At 40.9% G+C, this 20,861-nt stretch overlaps 3 protein-coding genes across 5 annotated transcripts; 2 read left to right on the forward strand and 1 right to left on the reverse strand.

Annotated features, from left to right (window-relative positions):
* Positions 1 to 2,153, forward strand: LOC121762119 (chloroplast stem-loop binding protein of 41 kDa a, chloroplastic-like). Its single transcript, XM_042157897.1, has 6 exons — positions 1 to 449; positions 537 to 658; positions 786 to 888; positions 963 to 1,101; positions 1,263 to 1,540; positions 1,733 to 2,153. The coding sequence occupies exons 1-6, from the start codon at positions 69 to 71 to the stop codon at positions 1,913 to 1,915; spliced, it is 1,206 nt and encodes a 401-aa protein (XP_042013831.1). The 5' UTR covers positions 1 to 68; the 3' UTR covers positions 1,916 to 2,153.
* Positions 2,154 to 2,560: 407 nt separating this feature from the next.
* On the reverse strand, positions 2,561 to 4,973 carry LOC121762118 (RAN GTPase-activating protein 1-like). Its single transcript, XM_042157895.1, has 2 exons — positions 4,831 to 4,973; positions 2,561 to 4,493 (listed from the first exon to the last, which is right to left on the reverse strand). Exon 2 carries the CDS (start codon positions 4,480 to 4,482, stop codon positions 2,881 to 2,883), a length of 1,602 nt encoding a protein of 533 aa, XP_042013829.1. The 5' UTR covers positions 4,483 to 4,493; positions 4,831 to 4,973; the 3' UTR covers positions 2,561 to 2,880.
* A 13,572-nt stretch (positions 4,974 to 18,545) lies between these two features.
* LOC121762329 (cyclin-P3-1-like) lies at positions 18,546 to 20,861 on the forward strand. 3 transcript variants are annotated; one of them, XM_042158171.1, is made up of 3 exons: positions 18,546 to 18,871; positions 19,825 to 20,300; positions 20,386 to 20,861. In XM_042158171.1, the coding sequence occupies exons 2-3, from the start codon at positions 19,888 to 19,890 to the stop codon at positions 20,636 to 20,638; spliced, it is 666 nt and encodes a 221-aa protein (XP_042014105.1). In that variant the 5' UTR covers positions 18,546 to 18,871; positions 19,825 to 19,887; the 3' UTR covers positions 20,639 to 20,861. The 3 variants fall into 3 exon arrangements, with proteins under 3 accessions (XP_042014105.1, XP_042014107.1, XP_042014106.1); XM_042158173.1 differs by having other exon boundaries at positions 18,552 to 18,675; XM_042158172.1 differs by lacking the exon at positions 18,546 to 18,871 and adding an exon at positions 18,890 to 19,703.

A 20,861-nucleotide genomic window follows, 5' to 3' on the forward strand; every position in this document is an offset into this window, starting at 1 on the left:
GCAGCTCTGGTTCTCACAACAGCAATCATCAAGAAACCAAAGAAAAAACCAGTGTGCAGAGCTGCTCAATGGCTACTGCAGTAGCTTCAACCTCATCCTCTCTCCTCTCCTTCTCCTTCTCCTCTCTCTCATCTTCCTCTCTCTCACCTCTCATCCGTCTCTCCCTCTCATCCAGTCCACGTCACTCTCTCTCATCATCCCTCTCCATTTCTCCATCTTTCCTTCCACTTTCCTCAAAAACTCCCAAAACAGCTGCTTCTTCATTATCATTCACCATCAAGGCAGAGAAGAAGAATGTGCTCATCGTCAACACCAACAGTGGCGGCCATGCAGTCATCGGCTTCTACTTCGCCAAGGAGCTTCTTGCTTCCGGGCACAGTGTCACGGTCCTGACTGTGGGCGAGGAAGCCTCTGACAAGATGAAGAAGCCGCCGTTCAACAGATTCTCAGTTAAGAAAAGAACCAACATCACATTTCATAAGATTTATGAGGAAAAATAATAGTACTATGTTATGTAACATAAATGGTGTGTGCAGGAGATTGTGAGTGGTGGTGGCAAGACAGTTTGGGGGGATCCAGCAGACATCGGGAAGGTTCTAGAAGGCGCTGCATTTGACGTGGTTTTAGATAACAATGGCAAGGATTTGGATGCAGTGAGGTTTGCATCTCATCACTCAACATTCATGCACATCTTGATTATATGTAAATGAACTCTATTGTCATTCTTGATTTTCCATTTCCGAGAAATATATAAATAATAAATATCATTACCTGTTAATATATAGGCCTGTAATAGATTGGAGCAAGAGCATTGGGGTAAAGCAATTCCTGTTCATTAGCAGTGCTGGGATTTACAAGCAAACAGATGAACCTCCTCATATTGAAGGGGTATGTTATCACACACTTACATCTGATATAGGTGAGATTTTTTAAGCATAAAAGTTCAATTTTTTCCTAAATAGGATGCTGTGAAAGGTGACGCTGGTCATGTTGGAGTTGAGAAATACCTCTCAGACACTTTCGATAACTGGTCATCGTTCCGCCCACAGTACATGATTGGCTCTGGAAACAACAAGGATTGCGAGGAATGGTTCTTCGACCGTAAGCATACAATCTTTATACAAATGAATAGTTCTTGCATCATTTTATCCACAATTTCTGAGATCAAGAAAACCAGAAGGCCATGGTTGTTGTGATGCATACCTGCATATATTCTGCTCTTTAGGCGGTGTTTTGAAGGGCCTGCGCTCGATTCTTGACAGGCATTGTTAGAGGCAGACCAGTCCTGATCCCTGGCTCTGGGATGCAGTTAAGCAATATCTCTCACGTGAGAGACCTGTCATCTATGCTCACTGCGGCTGTTGAAAAGCCGGATGCTGCAAAGGGTAACATCTTCAACTGTGTGAGTGACCGCGCCGTGACACTTGATGGAATGGCAAAGCTATGCGCTAAAGCTGCAGGACTACCCGTGGAGATAGTGCATTATGATCCGAAAGCAGTGGGTGTTGATGCAAAGAAAGCGTTTCCATTCCGCAACATGGTATGTTGAACTGTTATAACACCTGAAGTTACTCAACAAAGCATATACAAACTGCAAATCAATGAAAATAAGCTATCCTTAAGTTAGGCATTTCACATAGATCAAGAAATGAATTATGCTATTGGCGACATGATATTTCTATTTAAGAAAATTTGATATTTTGCATTAATGGGTATTGTACACTCACTGCAGCATTTCTACGCGGAGCCACGAGCTGCAAAGGCAATTCTTGGATGGAGAGGCACATCAAACCTTCCTGAGGACTTGAAGGAGCGATACGAAGAGTATGTTAAGATTGGAAGAGACAAGAAAGAGATTAAATTTGAGTTAGATGACAAGATTCTAGCAGCACTCAAAGTACCTGTCACAGTATGATAACTGTTTCCCAAGCAACTGGTAAATAAACAGCATGCCTGTTAATTTGGGGAAGCAAGAGCCAATTTTTCGGAATAAGTACAATGCTCTAATCTTTGGATATTTTTGTGGAAAAATGAACTTTTATCTTCGTTAGGAACTTCGCCTCTGTACTTGAATATTCCTTGCTCTCTATTTCTTGCCAATCCGGTGTGGGGGTAGAGATGCAACTAAATGATTCAGACAATTCTGATACGAAGTGAAAGGCTGCTCCACTGAATGCACTCACTAATATGTCCACATAAGAAGCATAACACACAACAGCCGTAAAAGGGAAACACAAACTGAAATATGACAAAACATAACCAAAATAAAACAGTTGAACTCAAATTTGGAAGTACTATATAAAAACAGCAGTTTTGCCAAAACCAAACCCTTTTTAGAGTTTTCATTATTGTCCTTTATTTTATGTCACTGGCACAGAAATAAATAACCAGGAGTTGGATACTGACTGATAGAACAATTGTACCAAGAACATTCCATGAATTATAAAATTACCCGATATATAATTCCTTGGAGAAAATCCTTTGTTAGAAAAGCACCTGATACATACCCAGTCCAAACGACGGAGCAGACTGATAACAAAGGAAATGACATAGAATCAAGTAAATAAAACTAGTAGCAGTTGATAAAACTTGGCAATTCAAGGGTTACAATCTTGGTTGTAACAAACACCGATTCATTCTGCAGAAAGCAATCAATAGAATGATCAAACTTTGCCAAACTCCAAGAAAATTAGAAACAGCATCTGTAGACTAGATGCAAAACTTTAGGAAACATAAAGAGATAGTTTTTGTCAGGAAAAGGGTGGCATTTGTTTCTAACCGACACAAATGATATGTTAACCAATAATCATACAAAGAACACTAACAGCCTAAAAAGACACATGTAGAAGCAATACTAAGCTGATCACTGCTGCACGCGTCTCAGTCTTCATGTTTGATTTCGAGGCCCTTAAGTTTGGATTCCAGCTCGTGTTCAATATGACCATCTTGTTCTTCCTCTTCATCATAATCCTCTCCATCTGGATCATTCTCATCCAAAGGACCCAAAACAGTGGGGCAATTCTTGAATGTATCTCTCACCTCATCAATCCCTTCATCAGATATGTAATTGCCGTTGATGTTTAGCAACTTAAGGCTGGGCTTACTTATGACAGCCAGGGCCAAGCACCTGGCACCAGCCCTTCTTATCATATTGGTATTCATATCTACTTCACATAATTGACCATGACCCTCCTCCAGCGCCTTGGCAATCAAGATAGCACCCTCATCCTTCAATTCATTCTCAGCCAAGTTTAGTTTAGTAAGAAACTGTTTGGAAGCTATAAAGGAAGCAAGAACTGGAGCAGCTCTAGCAGTGATTTCATTTCCTGCCATATCCAAAACTTCTAGAGATGGGGCAGACTCTTTCAGAGCATTCCAAATAGCAATAGAACCCTCATCCTCTAAATTCAGATAACTGAGGTAAATTTCGGATAGATTTGAAAATTCAGATAACACCTTGCTTAAAGCCAACCCAGCATCAACGCCAAACATATTGTCTCGCAGATCAAGCTTCTTTAAGTGAGTACATGATCCAAGTTCTGTAGCTAGGGCAATACCTCCCTCAGATTCAACCCTAGTAGATGAACATCGAAAATCCTCTAGAAGGGGGGATTTACTCACTATCTTAGCTATAGCTATTGCCCCTTCATCTCCAGTCATGTTGTTATGAAAATGAAGGACCTTTAGTTTATCAGTAGAAGGAAGTAACTCATGAACTGCCATTGCAGCCTCCTCTGAGATGCCATCATTAATCAGATAAAGCTCCTCCAGATCATGCTGGGACTTTAAAAGTGCACCAAAAGCCCTGATACCTTTCTCACCCAATGCATTGTAGGACAAGTTAAGAGAGTGAAGTTTAGAACCTTCAAGCGCTGATGAAAACATTTCCATGACTTCAAGAGCTTCCTCCTCAGGCCTTCCAGCAACAATATCTGATAGGTCTACTTCAATTAAATGATCCTTCATGGATGATAATATTGGTTGAGCAATTAGTGCAGCCTCCCGCCCAAAACTCGTGTTACTAAAACATATCTTAGTATATCTCCTTCCAGGCTCCGTCAAGAGTTTCAACAGTATCTCAGCTTCCTCTCCATCAATTACTTTTCTTGGATCTCCTGATATATCAAAAGTAGTCCCATCACATTCTTTTATTTTGGCCAATATACCAAGCTCCGCATCTGCTTTCGCAACCGGTCCACGTTTAATAACATCAATCATGAGGCGACTGGATTCCTTGGCATATAGCTGCACTGCTGAACTTCCATCTCCATCCGGTTCCTGCGTGAAATGTTGGTTTGCTGTAGCAAAAGCTGCAGCCTCTATTCGCTTGGCATCCTCTTCAGCTTCTTCTTGACTGAGAAGACCATACTTTCTAGACCAAATGGAGGGAGTCACAAGATTCTTTGCCATTCGCTCAACAAGTTTCAGTCTTGTGCTTTGGCTTATGGGCCACATTTTCACAGACAATGTGGGAACTTCCATATCAAAACAACCTATTGAAATCCAATGATGTTAAGACTCTTATCTATACATAAAATTAAGAAGGTGAAATTCCACACAAACTCCAACACAACACACAGTTATAACTTATAACTATCGCTGAACCCTAAAAGTAAACTCAACTCAAAATGATAAATGCAACAAAAGAAGAGCAAACAAATCGGACTTCGAAAATCATAAATAAAACTCAATAAACAGTAAGCAGTAGTATTCTTGTAGCGCAACATACGAATTCAGATATACCAAAATGCAGGAGGCGTTTAGAAAAACAAAAGTCAATCTGTGCATCAAAAATTAAAATAAAAATAAAACATAAAAAGGGGAAATTACCGATTGACAAGAAGGGAGAAATGCGGCGAACAAGGAGGAGCGAGAGATCCAAAGGAGTAGTGGAAATTGAAAATGCGAGAGTAATAAATTTATAGTCTACAGAGGAGTGTAAATTTAATTTAGAGAGAGAAAGAGAGCTATAATATCTCCCGCTATGGACAAATTTACAGATTCACAAGATTTAGTTGAGATTTACTCTTAGACCATCAGCAGTGGGGCGCCCTAAGGTACGCCTTGAGAAAGAGAGCTATAATATCTCCCGCTATGGACAAATTTACAGATTCACAAGATTTAATTGAGATTTACTCATAGACCATCAGCAGTGGGGCGCTCTAAGGCGCGCCTTGAGAAAGAGAGCTATAATATCTCCCGCTATGGACAAATTTACAGATTCACAAGATTTAGTTGAGATTTACTCATAGACCATCAGCAGTGGGGCGCCCTAAGGCGCGCCTTGAGAAAGAGAGCTATAATATCTCCCGCTATGGACAAATTTACAGATTCACAAGATTTAGTTGAGATTTACTCTTAGACCATTAGCAGTGGGGCGCCCTAAGGCGCACCCTATGGCGCGCCACGTCAGCATTTTTATCCTCCTCCTTCTCCACTTGCAGTGGGGCGCCATATGGCGCGCCACATCATCAATTTTGTAATATTTACAAAATACATACGAATTAAAAAAACTAAAATACATTTAAAATACGAATTTTAAAAACTTCATTCATTTAATAAAAATTAATATATTACAATGCGAAATAATAAAAAACGCAAACTCAGCGACGGCGGTTACGAGCCCACACTTCTTCAATCATGTCGCTCATGAGCTGCGCATACTCCTATTGGTTGCGCATTGAGGCCTGCCTAGATAAAACCTCATCGAAACCTAACGGTAACCCTCTATCGGGTGTCTCGGTCGATGTGCTGGCAGAGCTAGATGCACGGTCGTCGTCATTCCAATCGGTGATGCTTCCGCCTTCACTCTCGACTATCATGTTGTGCATGATTATGCACGCATATATGACATCGGGGATGACTTCCTTGTACCAGAAACGAGCTGGGCCTTTCACAATTACCCACCGTGATTGGAGCACCCCCAATGCCCGCTCTACATCCTTCCGTGCCGCCTCTTGCTTTTGCGCAAATAAAACCCTCTTCTCACCAATCGGGCAGCTGACCGTCTTTAGGAAAATTGGCCACCGTGGGTAGATGCCGTCGGCTAAGTAGTACCCCATATGGTATTGGCGTCTGTTGGCAGTGAACTCTATGGCCGGCCGTTGCTGTTACATTGGTCGGTGAAGAGGGTGGACGAGTTGAGGACGTTGATGTCTTTGTTCGACCCTGCTACGCCGAAGTAAGCTTGCCAGATCCAAAGCCGATAGTCAGCGACGGCTTCGAGGATCATCGTCGGGTGGCTGCCCTTGTATCCACTTGTGAATTGGCCTCTCCACGTCGTCGGACAGTTCTTCCACTACCAGTGCATACAGTCGATGCTCCCGAGCATCCCAAGAAACCCGTGCGCCCTCTCGTGCATCTGCATCAGACCCTGGCAATCAATGGCTGTCGGCTTGCGCAAATATGTGTCGCCATAGGCCTCTACTATCCCTAGACAAAAGTACTTCAGACACTCGCGGCCTGTAGTCTCCCCACGGTGGAGGTACTCGTCAAAAAGTTCTGCCGTGGTGCCGTATGTCAACTGACGAATAGCAGTCGTGCACTTTTGCAATGGTGTAAGGCCGGGTTTCCCGATGCCGTCCTCCCGAAACGTGAAGTATTCTTCACGTGAAGACAATGTACGAACAATGCTGAGAAAAAGGTACCTTGACATTCGAAACCGGCGGCGGAACACAGTTGGGCCCCAACGTGGTTGATCGGCAAAATAGTCTTCAACCAGACGCCTGTGAGCTTCCTCGTGGTTGCGTCGGACATACGTCCTATGTCGAATACGACGATGGACTTGCTCAGCCGCCGCCTTCTCGCGCTGCATTTGCGAATAGCATGCCGCCATGGCCTCTTCAACGGTTGCATCTAATGCTTCGTCAATCGAACGACCGGAATCAGACGAACTAGAACTATTGGTGTCTTCGACGGGATTCATTTTCGTTGGATGTTGAGAGAGAATATGTTGAGAGATAGTCGATATGTTCGTATGCACAACTGAATGAGAAACGAGATTTATATAAAAAAACGAAACCGCGTGCCATCGTCCGCGGCCTTCACAATGGGGCGGACGATATCGCGGACGATGGCCATCGTCCGCGACGTCCGCAATGGAGCGGACGATGGCCATCGTCCGCGGTTTAAGTCGCGCCCGAAGCATAGGCCGCGACTATCGTCCGCGGCTTATGCCACACACCCACAGTGGGGGCGGACGATGAATGGCGCGGACGATGCGCGCCATCGGGCGTGCCATCGTCCGCCCATTGCGGATGGCCTTAGCCCAAATCAACGGTCATTGTGAGGCCCATAATGGCTTTCGCCCAGCAATAGCCCAGCCATAACCCAGTCAGAAACTCCTCCTGCCACATCATCAGCATTAAAAATCCTCCTGTCATATCATCAGAACAAACAAATAGCCCAGTAATAGCCTAGCCACATCACTCCTAATTATATAAAACAAATAATTGACAATCACACAAAATACAGAATTAAATTTACGACACAGATACGCGAAAATTCAATAATATTATTTAAATTAAAAAAAAAAGTACATTAAAAAAATACATTAATTTAAAAAAAAAATCGCTCGCCGATCGCTCGTCGGTCCGGAGCCTGCAATGGCGGCGAGCGGACCGGCAAGCACATCGCCCAGCGCTCGCGAATCGGCGTGCGCTCGCCGATTTTTCCGCCGAAATGGCGCTCGCCGGTAACAATGGTTTGGTGAGCGAACCGGCGAGCGCCGGAGATCGGCTAGCCGGTCTGCTCGCCGCCATTGTGATGCTCTTACTACTTAGATTAAATGGAATATCTAATAGCTCTCTCACAGTTTGCGCAAAATCAATTACTCCCATCCGTTCTATTAAATTTATGAAACATTTATTTTTTGACACGGAGTTATGTATAGTGTTATGTTGTGAGTTAAAAAAGAGACAATAAAGGTAAATGTTTTAAGTATTTTTTAATGTTATAGATGGAGTGCATCGCAAGCGGTGACGAAGGTGGCGGGGAAGGATGGGGAGGACTGAGGAGGAGGCTGAAGGGGATAGAGGGTGGGATTCAGCATTGTGAGAACGAGAGCATTAAAGTCCTTGTCTTAAATTTATTAGTATATAACTTTTAATTAAGTATTACTTATATTTCTATCATATATAACGAGTATCTTAACTCAATAAAATCATTATGTTATCGTCAATAAAATAATTTATTTAAAAAAAGATTAAATACGAATATGTTCATGAGTTTCATGGTATTTAACAAATAAAATTTGATGTCCAATTCGATAATTAAGAAAACTGATCAGTGGAGCGACTGTTCCAATTTATAACAAAGTAGAAGTGATTGACAGTTTTTCATCCAAATATTATAGTGGACAGGCCACTCTTAGTATTAGAGGCTAATCACCTCAAAAATTGTGTGAATCTAATCACCCCATTATGCTTCTCTCATTTTCTACCTATCTCAATCACGAATCGTAGTTATCCATACATACATTATTTTCTAAGTTATGATGAATTTACCAATAGCTGAATTTAAGACAATTTTTTATCGATCGCTACTAATTCAATATGTTGTTGGATTGTCAAATAATTTATGAGGCTTTATATTTTTAATTGGCTTAATCATATTCATGGTTTGTACTTTACTTCCAACTTTTTGAATATTTTAATTAGAGAAAATATCAATTCACATTTTTCACTTTTAAAAAATCCTCCAAAATTGAAAAAAAGTTCAATCTACACCCCCACAGCTAAATTTGGTGACCGCATGATAATCAACTTGATAAATAACAAAATCATGTTGTTTTGACGTGGGTATAAATAATTGTTGATATGTACAAAAGTTAAAAGACATGGGGAGAATTATTTTTTGTGTTATTTCATTCACGGTACAAATTTCCTCTTATAGAGGTTGTTACAAAGGTATACAAGGAAGGTTCCTATTCTAATTGAATTATGCTATCAATCTCCTAAATTGATTCCCCCAAATCGTCCTAATTGATTTTGTGCAATCTTTCCATTCTAACACTTCCCCTCAAGCTTAGTAGTGGGGTTCACCAATACTTAGCTTGCTTAACACCTCTTCAAAATTCCTAGAACTGACGGCTTTGGTGAGAATATCCGCCAGCTGATCTTCTGACCTTACAAACGGGAATTCCACGATTCCTTTCTCAATTTTCTCCTTGATGAAGTGTCTGTCGACTTCCACGTGTTTGGTTCTGTCATGTTGCACCGGATTTTCAGCAATGCTTATTGCTGCCTTATTGTCACAATACAGTTGGCTTTTCTGGGATTGAAAGCCAATCTCTACCATCAACCTTCTTAGCCAGAGTAATTCCGTCAACCTGCTTTTGACTCCTCTGAATTCTGCCTCCGCACTGGACAATGCCACCACCTTTTGCTTCTTGCTCTTCCAAGTCACCAAGTTTCCTCCAACAAAGGTGAAGTAACCGTCTATCTACTGGATTGCCGGCCCAGTCTGCATCCGTATACCCATTTATCTCTAAATGTCCTACCTTTTTGAATAGCACTCCATGACCAACAGTTCCTTTCAAGTACTTTACAATTCTCAGCGCAGCTTCCATATGATCAACTTGTGGCAAATGCATGAACTGACTCACAATTCCCACTACGTAGGCAATATCTGGTCTAGTATGAGAAAGATAAATGAGTTTCCCAACTAAACGCTGATACCTACCACGATCTGCCAGTTCAGCACCTTCCACGATCTTCAGCCCATGATTCACCACAATTGGTGTGTCAGGGGGCTTGCACTCTAGTAGTCCAGTTTCCGCAAGGATGTCGAGAATGTACTTTTTCTGCCTCAAGAATATTCCCCCTTTGGATCTCAGCACTTCAATCCCTAAGAAATATTTGAGGTCGCCCAGATCTTTCATCTCGAATTCCTTAAACAAATTATCTCTCAGCTTCTTGATTTCTTCTGCATCATCACCAGTAATAATCATATCGTCGACATAAATGATCAAACATGTTACTTTCCCTTCTTGCCTTTTTATGAACAATGTATGATCCGAGTGACTCTGGTGGAATCCATACGAAGTCATAGCATCAGTGAACCTCCCAAACCATACTCTGGGCGACTGTTTTAACCCATACAATGTCTTCTTCAAATGACAGACTTCTCCTTTTTCAAACCCTTGTGTAAAACCCGGTGGTGCCTCCATATAAACTTTTTTTTTCAATTCCCCATGCAGGAAAGCGTTCGTGACATCAAACTGGTAAAGCGGCCAATCCTGATTAGTTGCAACCGACAGAAGAACTCTTATTGTGTTCATTTTCGCAACTGGAGAAAAGGTTTCTGCATAGTCCACGCCATATGTCTGAGTATATCCCTTCGCTACCAGCCGTGATTTATACCTTTCAATGGAACCGTCCGGTCTCCTCTTAATCGTGAACACCCATCTGCACCCAATTGGCCTTACTCCCTCCGGTAGCTTGCTCTTATCCCACGTCTGATTTCGAGCTAGGGCATCCATTTCCTTCTGCATGGCTTCCATCCAGTGTTTGTGCTTCATTGCCTCCTCCGCTGAGTATGGTAACTCTTCCTCCTCACACAATGCTGTTTCAAATGCCCGTGCCATCTCAGACAAACGACTGACGGCACTGTTCGCTATTGCATAGCGTGTGTTTTTGCCAATTCGTTCCGGGGAATACCTTTTCGGCGGAACTCCCCTATTCGATCGGTTGGGCAACACATATCGCCCGATATCCTCATCAACTGCAACCTCCTCTGCCATGGAGATGTTGTTTTCGATCACCCCTTGCGACTCATCTCCCCCTGCCTCATTACTACCAGTTCCAGATGATTTATCATAATCAACAGTGTCGGAATCAAGGAGAATACTTACATTGGATATCAGAGGAGGATCTTGATCCGAGGCACTGAGTTGGTCAGGTTGTTCTAATGAGACCTGCTCGGTGGTTCCGACAACCTTCTCGGGTGGATCCGCATTGAGATAGCTTGGCAATGGCAACCAACTTAGTGGGTCACTATTTCTGGACTCTCCCTCTCTACTATCATTCTTACTCTCCCCCTGACCACTAAGATGGTAGAAAAAATATTCTGACTCCAAGAAATTACAATTCATTGTGACGTGGATTCGTTTGGTTTTGGGGTTATAGCAACGGTACCCCTTTTGATTTACCCCATATCCCACAAAGGCACATTTCACAGCACACGACGAGAGTTTGGTTCGTTCATGTTTTGGGATATGGACAAAGACTGAGCTCCCGAAGACTCTAGGCCGGAGGGTCAAGGCTTGTGGAATGTTAGCTTGAGTTGAGAGAACTTCAAGTGGGGTCCTGAACTTCAAGGTTCGGGTGGGCAAACGGTTTACTAAGTAGGCTGCAGTGGCTAGAGCTTCAGGCCAGAAATGTTTCGGTGTTTGGGATTCGAGAAGCATTGCTCTAGTCATTTCTAGGATGATACGGTTTTTCCTTTCGGCTACACCATTTTGTTCTGGTGTGTGGGGACAAGTGGTTTGATGAAGGATTCCATTATCTTTACAAAAGGTTTGCATACCCGAGTTAACAAATTCTCCCCATTGTCAGATCGAAGGGTTTGGATATTTTTCTGGTACTGGTTTTGCACAAGTTTACAAAAGTGTATAAAATGAGATACAACCTCAGACTTATGCTTCATAAAGTAAGCCCACACCATACGAGTACAATCATCCATGAAAAGCAAAAAATATCGAAATCCTTGTCCCCCCACCACTAGTGCGGGTCCCCATATATCAGAGTGCACTAAAGAAAACAGAGTCTCAACCCGTGTATTACTTAATTGGTAGGATTGTCTTCGGCTTTTGGCCAAGATACAGGTTTCACAATGCAAATTCTGGGAAAAACTGGGAAATAACAAATTTAAATAACTTGCAGAGGGATGACTATGCCACAACCAAGCTTCTCGATTCGCAGATCCTTGAGTTAGCAACGCGGTTCCTTTTTGAGCTATCTTATCGACGTAGTACAACATGTCCTTCTCAGTGCCACGTCCAATAATCTCCTTCGTCCTGATATCCTGCAGTAGGCAAAAATTGGGCTGCATTAGTAAGGAGCAATTTAGTTCTCTGGTGACATGGCTGATCGATAACAGTTTATGTGATAGAGACGGGACATAGAGACAGTTTGACAATTTTAATGTTGATGATATGTTTACTGCCCCGGGTCCTTCAACATTTGACACTTCTCCACTAGTTGTCTGTACGTATGCTTTCTCTGGTTTTGTGGGTTCAATGATGTCAGAGGCATCATAGGTCATAGTATCCGTTGCCCCACAATCAAAGATCCACCTGTCATTTTTTTCTCACTAGAAGACACTGCACACGCAGTTGACAAATTTTCGAGTATTTCAAAACGGTTTTTACACGGAATAAGTTCCACAATGTCCATCGTTTGACAATTTGGGGCCTGACTTATATTTTCGGAATTATTGGGGTCCGTTTGCAAGTTCCGCATAGTTGGGGGATCTGGGGGCAAACTGTGGGGTGCAATTTATGGTTTCTGGAAAATGGAGGGGCTTGATTGCAAAATTGCATCAAGCCCTAATTTACCTAGTGTATGCGCCGCTGCTTCGTCACTCACCCGACTTGCCAAATTTACATTGGCGATTCCGCCTCCATTCATCTCCTCCACCGATCGTCGGTCGCCGCTGCCGCCTCGAGTTGATGCGGCCTCGTTGTTGCCCCCGACGGTGGCGGGCGTTCCGTCTCCAGCCACTGATACGGCTGCACGCCCTCCGCCTCTGCCTGGTGCCGGTTGACCTCCTCTGTTTGAGCTTGGTGGCGGTGGTCGGCCATATTTGGCTTCCCACCACTCCGGGAACCCCATCACCTCGAAGCAAGTCTCCTTGGTATGTCTTTTTCGGCCACATACCGTACACACCATTTTGGATCGGTCTTCATCCATTCGCCGATTCCAGTCGTTTCCACCTCCACCGCCTCCGCTCCTCTGTGATTGAGGCGGTCTACTTCGCACCGCTAGGCCGGCACCTACTCCCTGCATTGCGTTCTTTCCTTCATTCTGGGCAGGTAGTAAAACGTTCATTCTTGCATCCTCCATCCTTATTGTTGCGTATGCTTCATCCAGTGAGGGAAACGACTCCATCTTGAGAATTTCCCTCTTCGTGCTTTCATACTTGTCATCTAGGGCAGTGAGTAATTGATACACCCTATCTTCTTGGGTACAGTTGTCGTAGATCTCGACATCTTCCTGATACTTCATCGGATTTGGTGACTTTTGGTCGATGGCTAGCCATATTTCTTGCAATTGAGACCAGATTTCCTCTAATGTTTCACCTTTCTGTTTCAGGGTGGTCGTACGGTGACGGAGGTCGTAGACTTGTATCCTATCTTCGCCACTGGAGTAGGTTACGGCCAAGCTCTTCTATACTTCTTTGGTTGTTGCGTGTTTGGATATTCGGCTGACTAGTTTTGGTTCAATGTTTTGAACCAACCACGTGAAGACACAGTGGTCCGCCTGTTGCCACCGTGCAAAGGCCGGATCTGTCTTTGTTGGAGGAGAAGGATGCCCGGTGAGGTGGGAAATCATTCCCCTGCCACTGATGGCTCTCTCCATCAATACTGCCCACAACGAGTAATTCTCGTTGTTTAGTTTGTAGCCGATATCCAGTGACTTGGTATCCACCACGATCTCCGGCGGTGGGTTGTGTGACTTGTTGGTCGCGTCTGTGTTTGTTATGGCAAAACTATTGCGCACGAAGTTTGCAAACATCCTTGCAAACTCTTCTGTCTCCTTGCTGTCGGTAACGATTTTGGTTTCATCGGATTCTGACATCCTTTACTGGTTTTTCACAGGTTTTGGTTACAATTGGTCGGGAAAGGTATAGACGATGATGAGATTTCTCTGAGTCACAGGAGAAAATCCCGCTATGATACCATGTTAATCGGTACAAAGGTTAAAGACATGGGGAGAATTATTTTTTTGTGTTATTTCATTCACTGTACAAATCTCCTCTTATAGAGGTTGTTACAAAGGTATATAAGGAAGGTTCCTATTCTAATTGAATTATGCTATCAATCTCCTAAATTGATTCCCCCAAATCGTCCTAATTGATTTTGTGCAATCTTTTCATTCTAACAATAATATCCACAAATAGTTTACCCTTTAATCCAACGAGATAATTCATTTTTCTGTCATCTAAATTTGTAATGCAATGTTTTGATTTTTTGTAAATATATTATATGAGTCTGCTTTTTAAAATAGTGTTTAAAATTATGATACGATATGATTTATTGTTGACAGAGAGGTAGTTTACCCTTTAATCCAACGAGATAATTTATTTTTCTATCATCGAAATTTGTAATGCAATGTTTTGATTTTTTGTAAATATATTATGAGTGAACTGCACCAAAAGGCCCTGACTTTTCGCCTTGTAACATCAGAGGCCCCTAACTTTTAAAAATACCACCACAGGGATCTGACAAAACATATAATCACAAATCGTGTATATTTTGCCATTTTTCGGACGAAAATGCCCAAATGGGGTGAAGGGCAGTTTAGACCTTTTGATTGCATTAGGCTGCACCCCTATGACTGCATTTGCAGGTGCGGTCTTGTCAAGAACCTGTGTAATCATAATTCCATTTATATTTTTCAACTATGTTTCATTATTTCTTCCTTCCATTTTCGTTTCATCTACCCCTTTCAAGTTCTACTCAAATTCTGATTTCCCTCTCAAAACAATATACGCGATTTTACCTTCTTCGGCATCGGGCAATTTAGGGGATTTCATATCTTCGCCAGTCGTTCGGGATCTTGAATTTAGTGGATTTTCATCTGGATTTTGCTGAATTTAGGGTATCAAAGTGGGTTTTAGGCGATTTCCGTTGGAATTTTATTTTGCAATTGTTGGTTGATTTTTTTTGGTTGTATGGTTACTGTCGGGCATTTGAAAATTATTTTTGCAATTCTTGGTCGATTTGATTTTTGTATTGTCAAACTGAATTCAGATCGTTACGCAATGTCGTCTTCTTCTTCTTCTTCTCAATCGTTCGGCTCAAGCTTCAATTGGAATTGGCCTCGTCCAGAAATTGTGAAGTGTAATCACGATCTTGAGGCCGAGCTCGTTACATCTAGGACGACTGCTAACCCGGGTAGACGTTACTATCGCTGCCCTATATGGAAGGTTAAAACCATGTATTTTGATCGTGTTGTCCATTAATTTTGTTGGCATAAAGATTAATGAGAAATTAGTATGCAGGACGATGACTGCAAGTTTTTTCGATGGTTTGATGCGAGTCTATCCCCAAGTCAAGACAGTTATTTTCAGAGAGTGAAACTTGAGCGAGACCAATTCGAAGCTGAACTTCGAAGCAAATCTCTACTCGAAGGTGTGCTGCACGAGAAATTGCGCTTGAAAACCGTGGAGTTTGAAGACTTGAAGATACAACTGGGTATGAAAACTGAAGAGTGTGACGCATTGGCGGTGAAAATTGGTCAGATGGCAACAACTCTCCGACGCTTAAAAATCACAATCTTGTTCTTATGTATTGTAATTTTTCTACTGTTATAACAATGCTATGTCGTGTTCACTCCGTGGTTCATTTCTGAAATCACAAACTGAAATCCTGATCGACTACGCTTTGCTTTGTTGCTATTCATTTATGTCTGAAAGCACGAATGAGGTTACACAACTATGACTGAAATCACAAACCATGTACACAAATGAATACTACCAAACTGAAATCACAAATGAAGTTACTCAAATATGATTGAAATCACAAACCATGTACACAAATGAATACTACCAAACTGAAATCACAAATGAAGTTACTCAAATATGATTGAAATCACAAACCATGTACACAAATGAATACTACCAAACTATCACCGAAATCACAAATGAAGTTACTCAAATATGATTGAAATCACAAAGCGACGTACGCTATCCACAAAAATACCACCACCAAAATTTTTCCACAGAACTTTACTTCCACCAAAATACTAGTCTGTTACAAAATAGTCTATACCATACAAATCATACTATTCATATCATCACTGACACAAATTGTTCAACCCATCCGAAACAAACCAACGTTAATAAGTAAAGGCCATCAATCTTGATCACCGTGGCGGCCGCATCTCTGAGGATGAGTCCTTGTCCGACTGCTTGGTCTCGGATTCGAAACATTAGGCTGCAACAATTAATAGTGTAGTAAGTATACATGCTTAAGCACTGTGTACAATTACATAATATAGTTACATATATGTGAACTAGCTTTGTGCTAGTAGCCGCGACTTTGAGAAAAGGACCCAGATGTGCATCGTCAATTATGGGCAGCAATGAGCCTCCTATTTCCACGCCACTACAACCAACACTGTACGTTGGATGAACGTAATAGAACTCACATATGAGGTTCCTATTGTAACCCAACCGCACTACCATGCCTGCCAGATCTACGAAATCGAACTGACGAATCCAGCAATAGTCAAAGAATGTCAATTGCCCCCCAACATACTTCTTCTTTCCATTGATTTCGAAGATTGACCCTCCGTGATGAAAACCGACGGAAAACATCCCGGGATGGTCCCATGTTATGGTTTGTACAGAGTTAGCAAACGTCCAAATTTAAACCAATTTTTTTCACATATAAAGTCCTAAATCACAGTCCAAACAATTTCCCAAACGAGGACATCAAAACAGTTTCACAAATCAACCAATTTTCGGAGCCCTAAATCACAATCAAAAACCTTGAAACCAATTTTAAATTTGAACTTACTATATTCTTCTTCCGGATAGAAGAAATCAAGCAGAGGATCGCGAATGCTCCACGTTTCTGGGTCTACGTCGATTATCTCCGGTCCCCGACCCCTTCTACTGTGTCTAGGTGATGCCGGAGGTGATTGTGACGAAGACGATGGCGTCGCCGGCTTCTTTTTTCGCCTAGAAGAAATACGAGCGGAGGACGCTCCAGCAGCACTTCGTCTCCGTTTTGGAGCCATTGATGAAAAGGATTAAAATGGCGTGAAAGGCAGAGGCGATAGGCAGAGGCTAATTATTTTGGCGAAATGGCAAATTGATGAAGTGAAGGTGGAATTGGAGGGAAAAAATATAGAGAAGCCTGGCGAAATGTTTTGGAATGGCAAAAAATTGTGAAATTTCAATGCAGGTCCGATTGCAATTCATGCGTGTGAAAATAATATGGGACAACAAGCAATGCAACCTGTCACACCAATTGCAATTCGATGTCTCGTCAACAGTGCTGCAGCTGACACAGCACTGACGGCCATGCAAAAGCCCGATTTTGCCCTTAGAGGCCCTGAGGGTCTAATGGTCGAAAAAACATGATTTGTGATTATATGTTTTGTCAGATCCCTGTGGTGGTATTTTTAAAAGTTAGGGGCCTCTGATGTTACAAGGCGAAAAGTCAGGGCCCTTTGGTGCCATTCACTCATGTATTATATGAGTCTGCTTTTAAAATAGTCTTTAAAATTATGATACCATATGATTTATTGTTGACAGAGAGGTAGGTAGGATGTACCTGCATTAGATGATGTGATCGGAGAATATCTCTTCACCGTATATTTTACTAAGGCAAAGAATTCCAAACATAGATGACTCTACCAAACATATTCTAATTCTATTATATCCTGTATTCCGACTTATACTTATCATCCGTTCTATAATTAATTCTCTCAATTTTTTGTCAAACTACAACTCATACCTTCTCCGATAATTATTTATTTTTAATTACTAATCTATTTATAAAATATAAATTAAAGTATGCTAATTAAAAAGACGAACTTCAATGATAGATTTTGTTGGTGCTTGTCCTAACTTATTCGATGAGATCGCTCTGGCTTGCTCATATCTAAGTACTCTCCCCGTCCCCTAAAAATAATTTTTTTGAAATGGTACGAGTTTTAATATAAAATTGAGACAATGAGAAAGAGATAAAAATAATTTTTTTGAAATGGTACGAGTTTTAATATAAAATTGAGACAATGAGAAAGAGATAAAAATAATTTTTTTGAAATGGTACGAGTTTTAATATAAAATTGAGACAATGAGAAAGAGATAGAGAGAAAAGTGTATTAGTGAAAATGAGTCTCACATCATTAGAGAGAAATAAATTTCATTTAATAGAAATTTTCTATTCTTAGGGGACGAAACAAAAAAAGAAAGAATTTCTATTTTTAGGAGACGGAAGGAGTATAGTTTTCGAGACTGCATTTAATATCGGAGGCTGTATTTAGTCTCAGTTTAGAATCTCTCTCACTTCAAAAATAGTTCAACTTTTCTATATTTGAAAATAAATCTCTTTCTCTTTATTAAAATATTAAATCAATTTTTTACTCTACTTAAAATCCAGTCATTTAAGAATGTACACATCATGAAAGGGACCGAGTGAGTACTAAAGTTTTCTCAATTTTGCATATTTGAATTAAATTAAATTTCAGTGAGATTAATTAAAATTTATAGAAGACACATAAATAGTTTGGATGTATTGAAAATGTATAATCTCTCAATTATAAATAAATATGAACCAATTAATTATGAAATCGCAATATAGGATGAACATTGAGTATCCCTATTCGAAGCTCACGAAGTGCCAAAAAAGTGAAATTGGTGCGGAACAAGTTTTATGCTGTCTGAGCGAGAATGCATTTACTTTCCATGTGAAGTAACCTAAAAGATTACCCTAATTTTGTAAGGAACAAGCATCTCTTTCTTGCTTCACCATTCATTCACTGAATCTACTTTATGCACAAAAAGAAAAGAAAGCGGTGCCCCATTTTGAGAAAGATATTATCGTTGAATTTAGCAATAACATGATCAGAAACAGAGCTGCCCAACTATCGCAAATGTAGAAGCTGGGAGCATCATCAGATCTCTTAAGACTTTTGTGTCAGTTTTTTTCTTTATTCTATTTCTTCTTTCCGTATTTTATTTGATTTTCCTGTTTCTATTTTTTTGTTACTTCTGAGTGTTTCTTGATGTTGAATCTTGGTACAGAGGATGCGAATTATTATGTTTTTTTGCTTTTTTTTAAATCATTGTTCGTTTTGTTTTGGGGCTTTTTTTTGTTTGGGTTTTCTTGAAATAATTTGTGGGTGTTGGCTGTTAGTCCATGAACATGGCTCTGAGATTTGAAGTTAAGAGGAATAATTGGATAGAAATTAGGGTACCATAGATTAGTTTTCATTGTTATGGTTAGCAAGATTCAGATAATAGTAGATGTTATCTTAATAGCAAGATTCAGAATCAACGTCTACATTTTCATTTGATAGAATTTTGGTATGAATTATTTTGTACATCTGTTATTGCTTGCCCTATCAAGAACTGTTCAAAATATGCAAGATGTGTAGTTGAAAATCCGATTGAACTAATGTTTTGAATGTGCTGATATGGTAGAAAAAAGTAGAGATAATAATTTTAGGATTCACTTCTTTAGATCCCTCTTCTGTTAATTCAAAGATGGATTATGTTTGAATTCTATGGTGGCAAGGATGGTTCTTCATGTTCTATTCATATGTTTGGAAACTTAAAATAAGAAATCGAATCCAGGTTTAGCTATTTGATAAGAAGATTGCCAAACTTTTTGTTCGCTTCCTGCATCTTATGAGGTTCTCCAAATAGTGAAGATGAGGACTCTGATGCAGTGAAATGGCATGTATCGATTGGGCAGCAAGTTTCTTGAATGTCGTTTATACTTTTGAGTGTATGAAGAATCATAGGTAGTGTATTTTAAAATTGGGCAAGAATAAGATACATCCGTGATACAGTCTCTAAATTAAGCACTTAGGTAGTCCAGTTTAGAAAATTGGATTCTTACTAATTCATATCCATTATTTGCAGCATCGCTCCGCTCGTATTATAAATAGTTTGCCTCTGGATAGAGGCGTATATGCTCCAAAGGGTATGCAAAAAATGGGAACTTTGGCCCTCGAAACCAATGGAGATGTGTGCTCTAATGATTATGTAGTGTTGGGGCTGAAGGACTTCAGAAAAGAGAGCATAGAAAAGCCCCAGATTCTCTCACTTTTATCGACATTGCTAGAGAGGTCCGTGCTGAAAAATGAAAGGAGACTAGAAACCTTACAAACCAAAGACTTCATCACAATATTCCACGGTTTAAGAGCGCCTTCTCTTAGCATTCAACAATACATAGATCGGATTTTTAAGTATTCGTGCTGCAGCTCTTCATGCTTTGTTGTGGCGTACATATACATGGATAGATTCATCGAGCAAACAAAATCATTGCTTACTTCCCTGAATATTCACCGGCTCACAATCACCAGTGTAATGCTTGCTGCAAAATTCATGGATGACGCGTACGTAGATATTACTTCTTCTTTTGACTGCTTGCATTGCTTTGTTGATTCCCTTCTGATAGAATTTGATTTGATAACTTTCCAGATTCTACAATAATGCATATTATGCTCGAGTGGGAGGCGTGAGCACAATGGAGATTAACAAATTGGAGATGAAGTTCTTGTTTTCTCTAGATTTCCGGCTTCATGTCAATGTGCAGACGTTTGGTAAATATTGTTCCATCCTCAAAAGAGAAGCAAAAGGCGCCCTCGTTGAGCGCCCCATCCAGTCATGCGGGGTTGAAGAGAGCTGGACTAACAAGGACGACTCCACCTGTACTCGACCAGTTGCTAGATGATCTGCCAACAAAGTGCTGCTATCCAACCATATACCACGTGAAACATGAAGAATCACGAGATTTTCATATCTTAGGAGGGCCAAAATCCAGTGGTTAAGTATGTAAGTCATATGTGTGCAAAACTTTTTACTTGCATTTCATGTTTTGTGAAAATATGTAGAGTTGTTTTCGACATTTCACCTCTCCCACTTGATAGCCAATATATTGATCTTGTTAGTATGAA

Source organism: Salvia splendens, chromosome 13 (genome assembly GCF_004379255.2).
Source record: "Salvia splendens isolate huo1 chromosome 13, SspV2, whole genome shotgun sequence".
Taxonomy (NCBI): Eukaryota; Viridiplantae; Streptophyta; class Magnoliopsida; order Lamiales; family Lamiaceae; genus Salvia; species Salvia splendens.

Bases quoted from the DNA above. Each gene is read 5' to 3' on its own strand.
- LOC121762119 (XM_042157897.1), top strand. From the start codon at position 69: ATGGCTACTGCAGTAGCTTCAACCTCATCCTCTCTCCTCTCCTTCTCC. The intron at 450-536 runs GTTAAGAAAAGA...TGGTGTGTGCAG, and splicing joins CGCCGTTCAACAGATTCTCA to GAGATTGTGAGTGGTGGTGG. The intron at 1,102-1,262 runs GTAAGCATACAA...GATTCTTGACAG, and splicing joins CGAGGAATGGTTCTTCGACC to GCATTGTTAGAGGCAGACCA.
- LOC121762118 (XM_042157895.1), bottom strand. From the start codon at position 4,482: ATGGAAGTTCCCACATTGTCTGTGAAAATGTGGCCCATAAGCCAAAGC.
- LOC121762329 (XM_042158171.1), top strand. From the start codon at position 19,888: ATGCAAAAAATGGGAACTTTGGCCCTCGAAACCAATGGAGATGTGTGC. The intron at 20,301-20,385 runs GTACGTAGATAT...ATAACTTTCCAG, and splicing joins GCAAAATTCATGGATGACGC to ATTCTACAATAATGCATATT.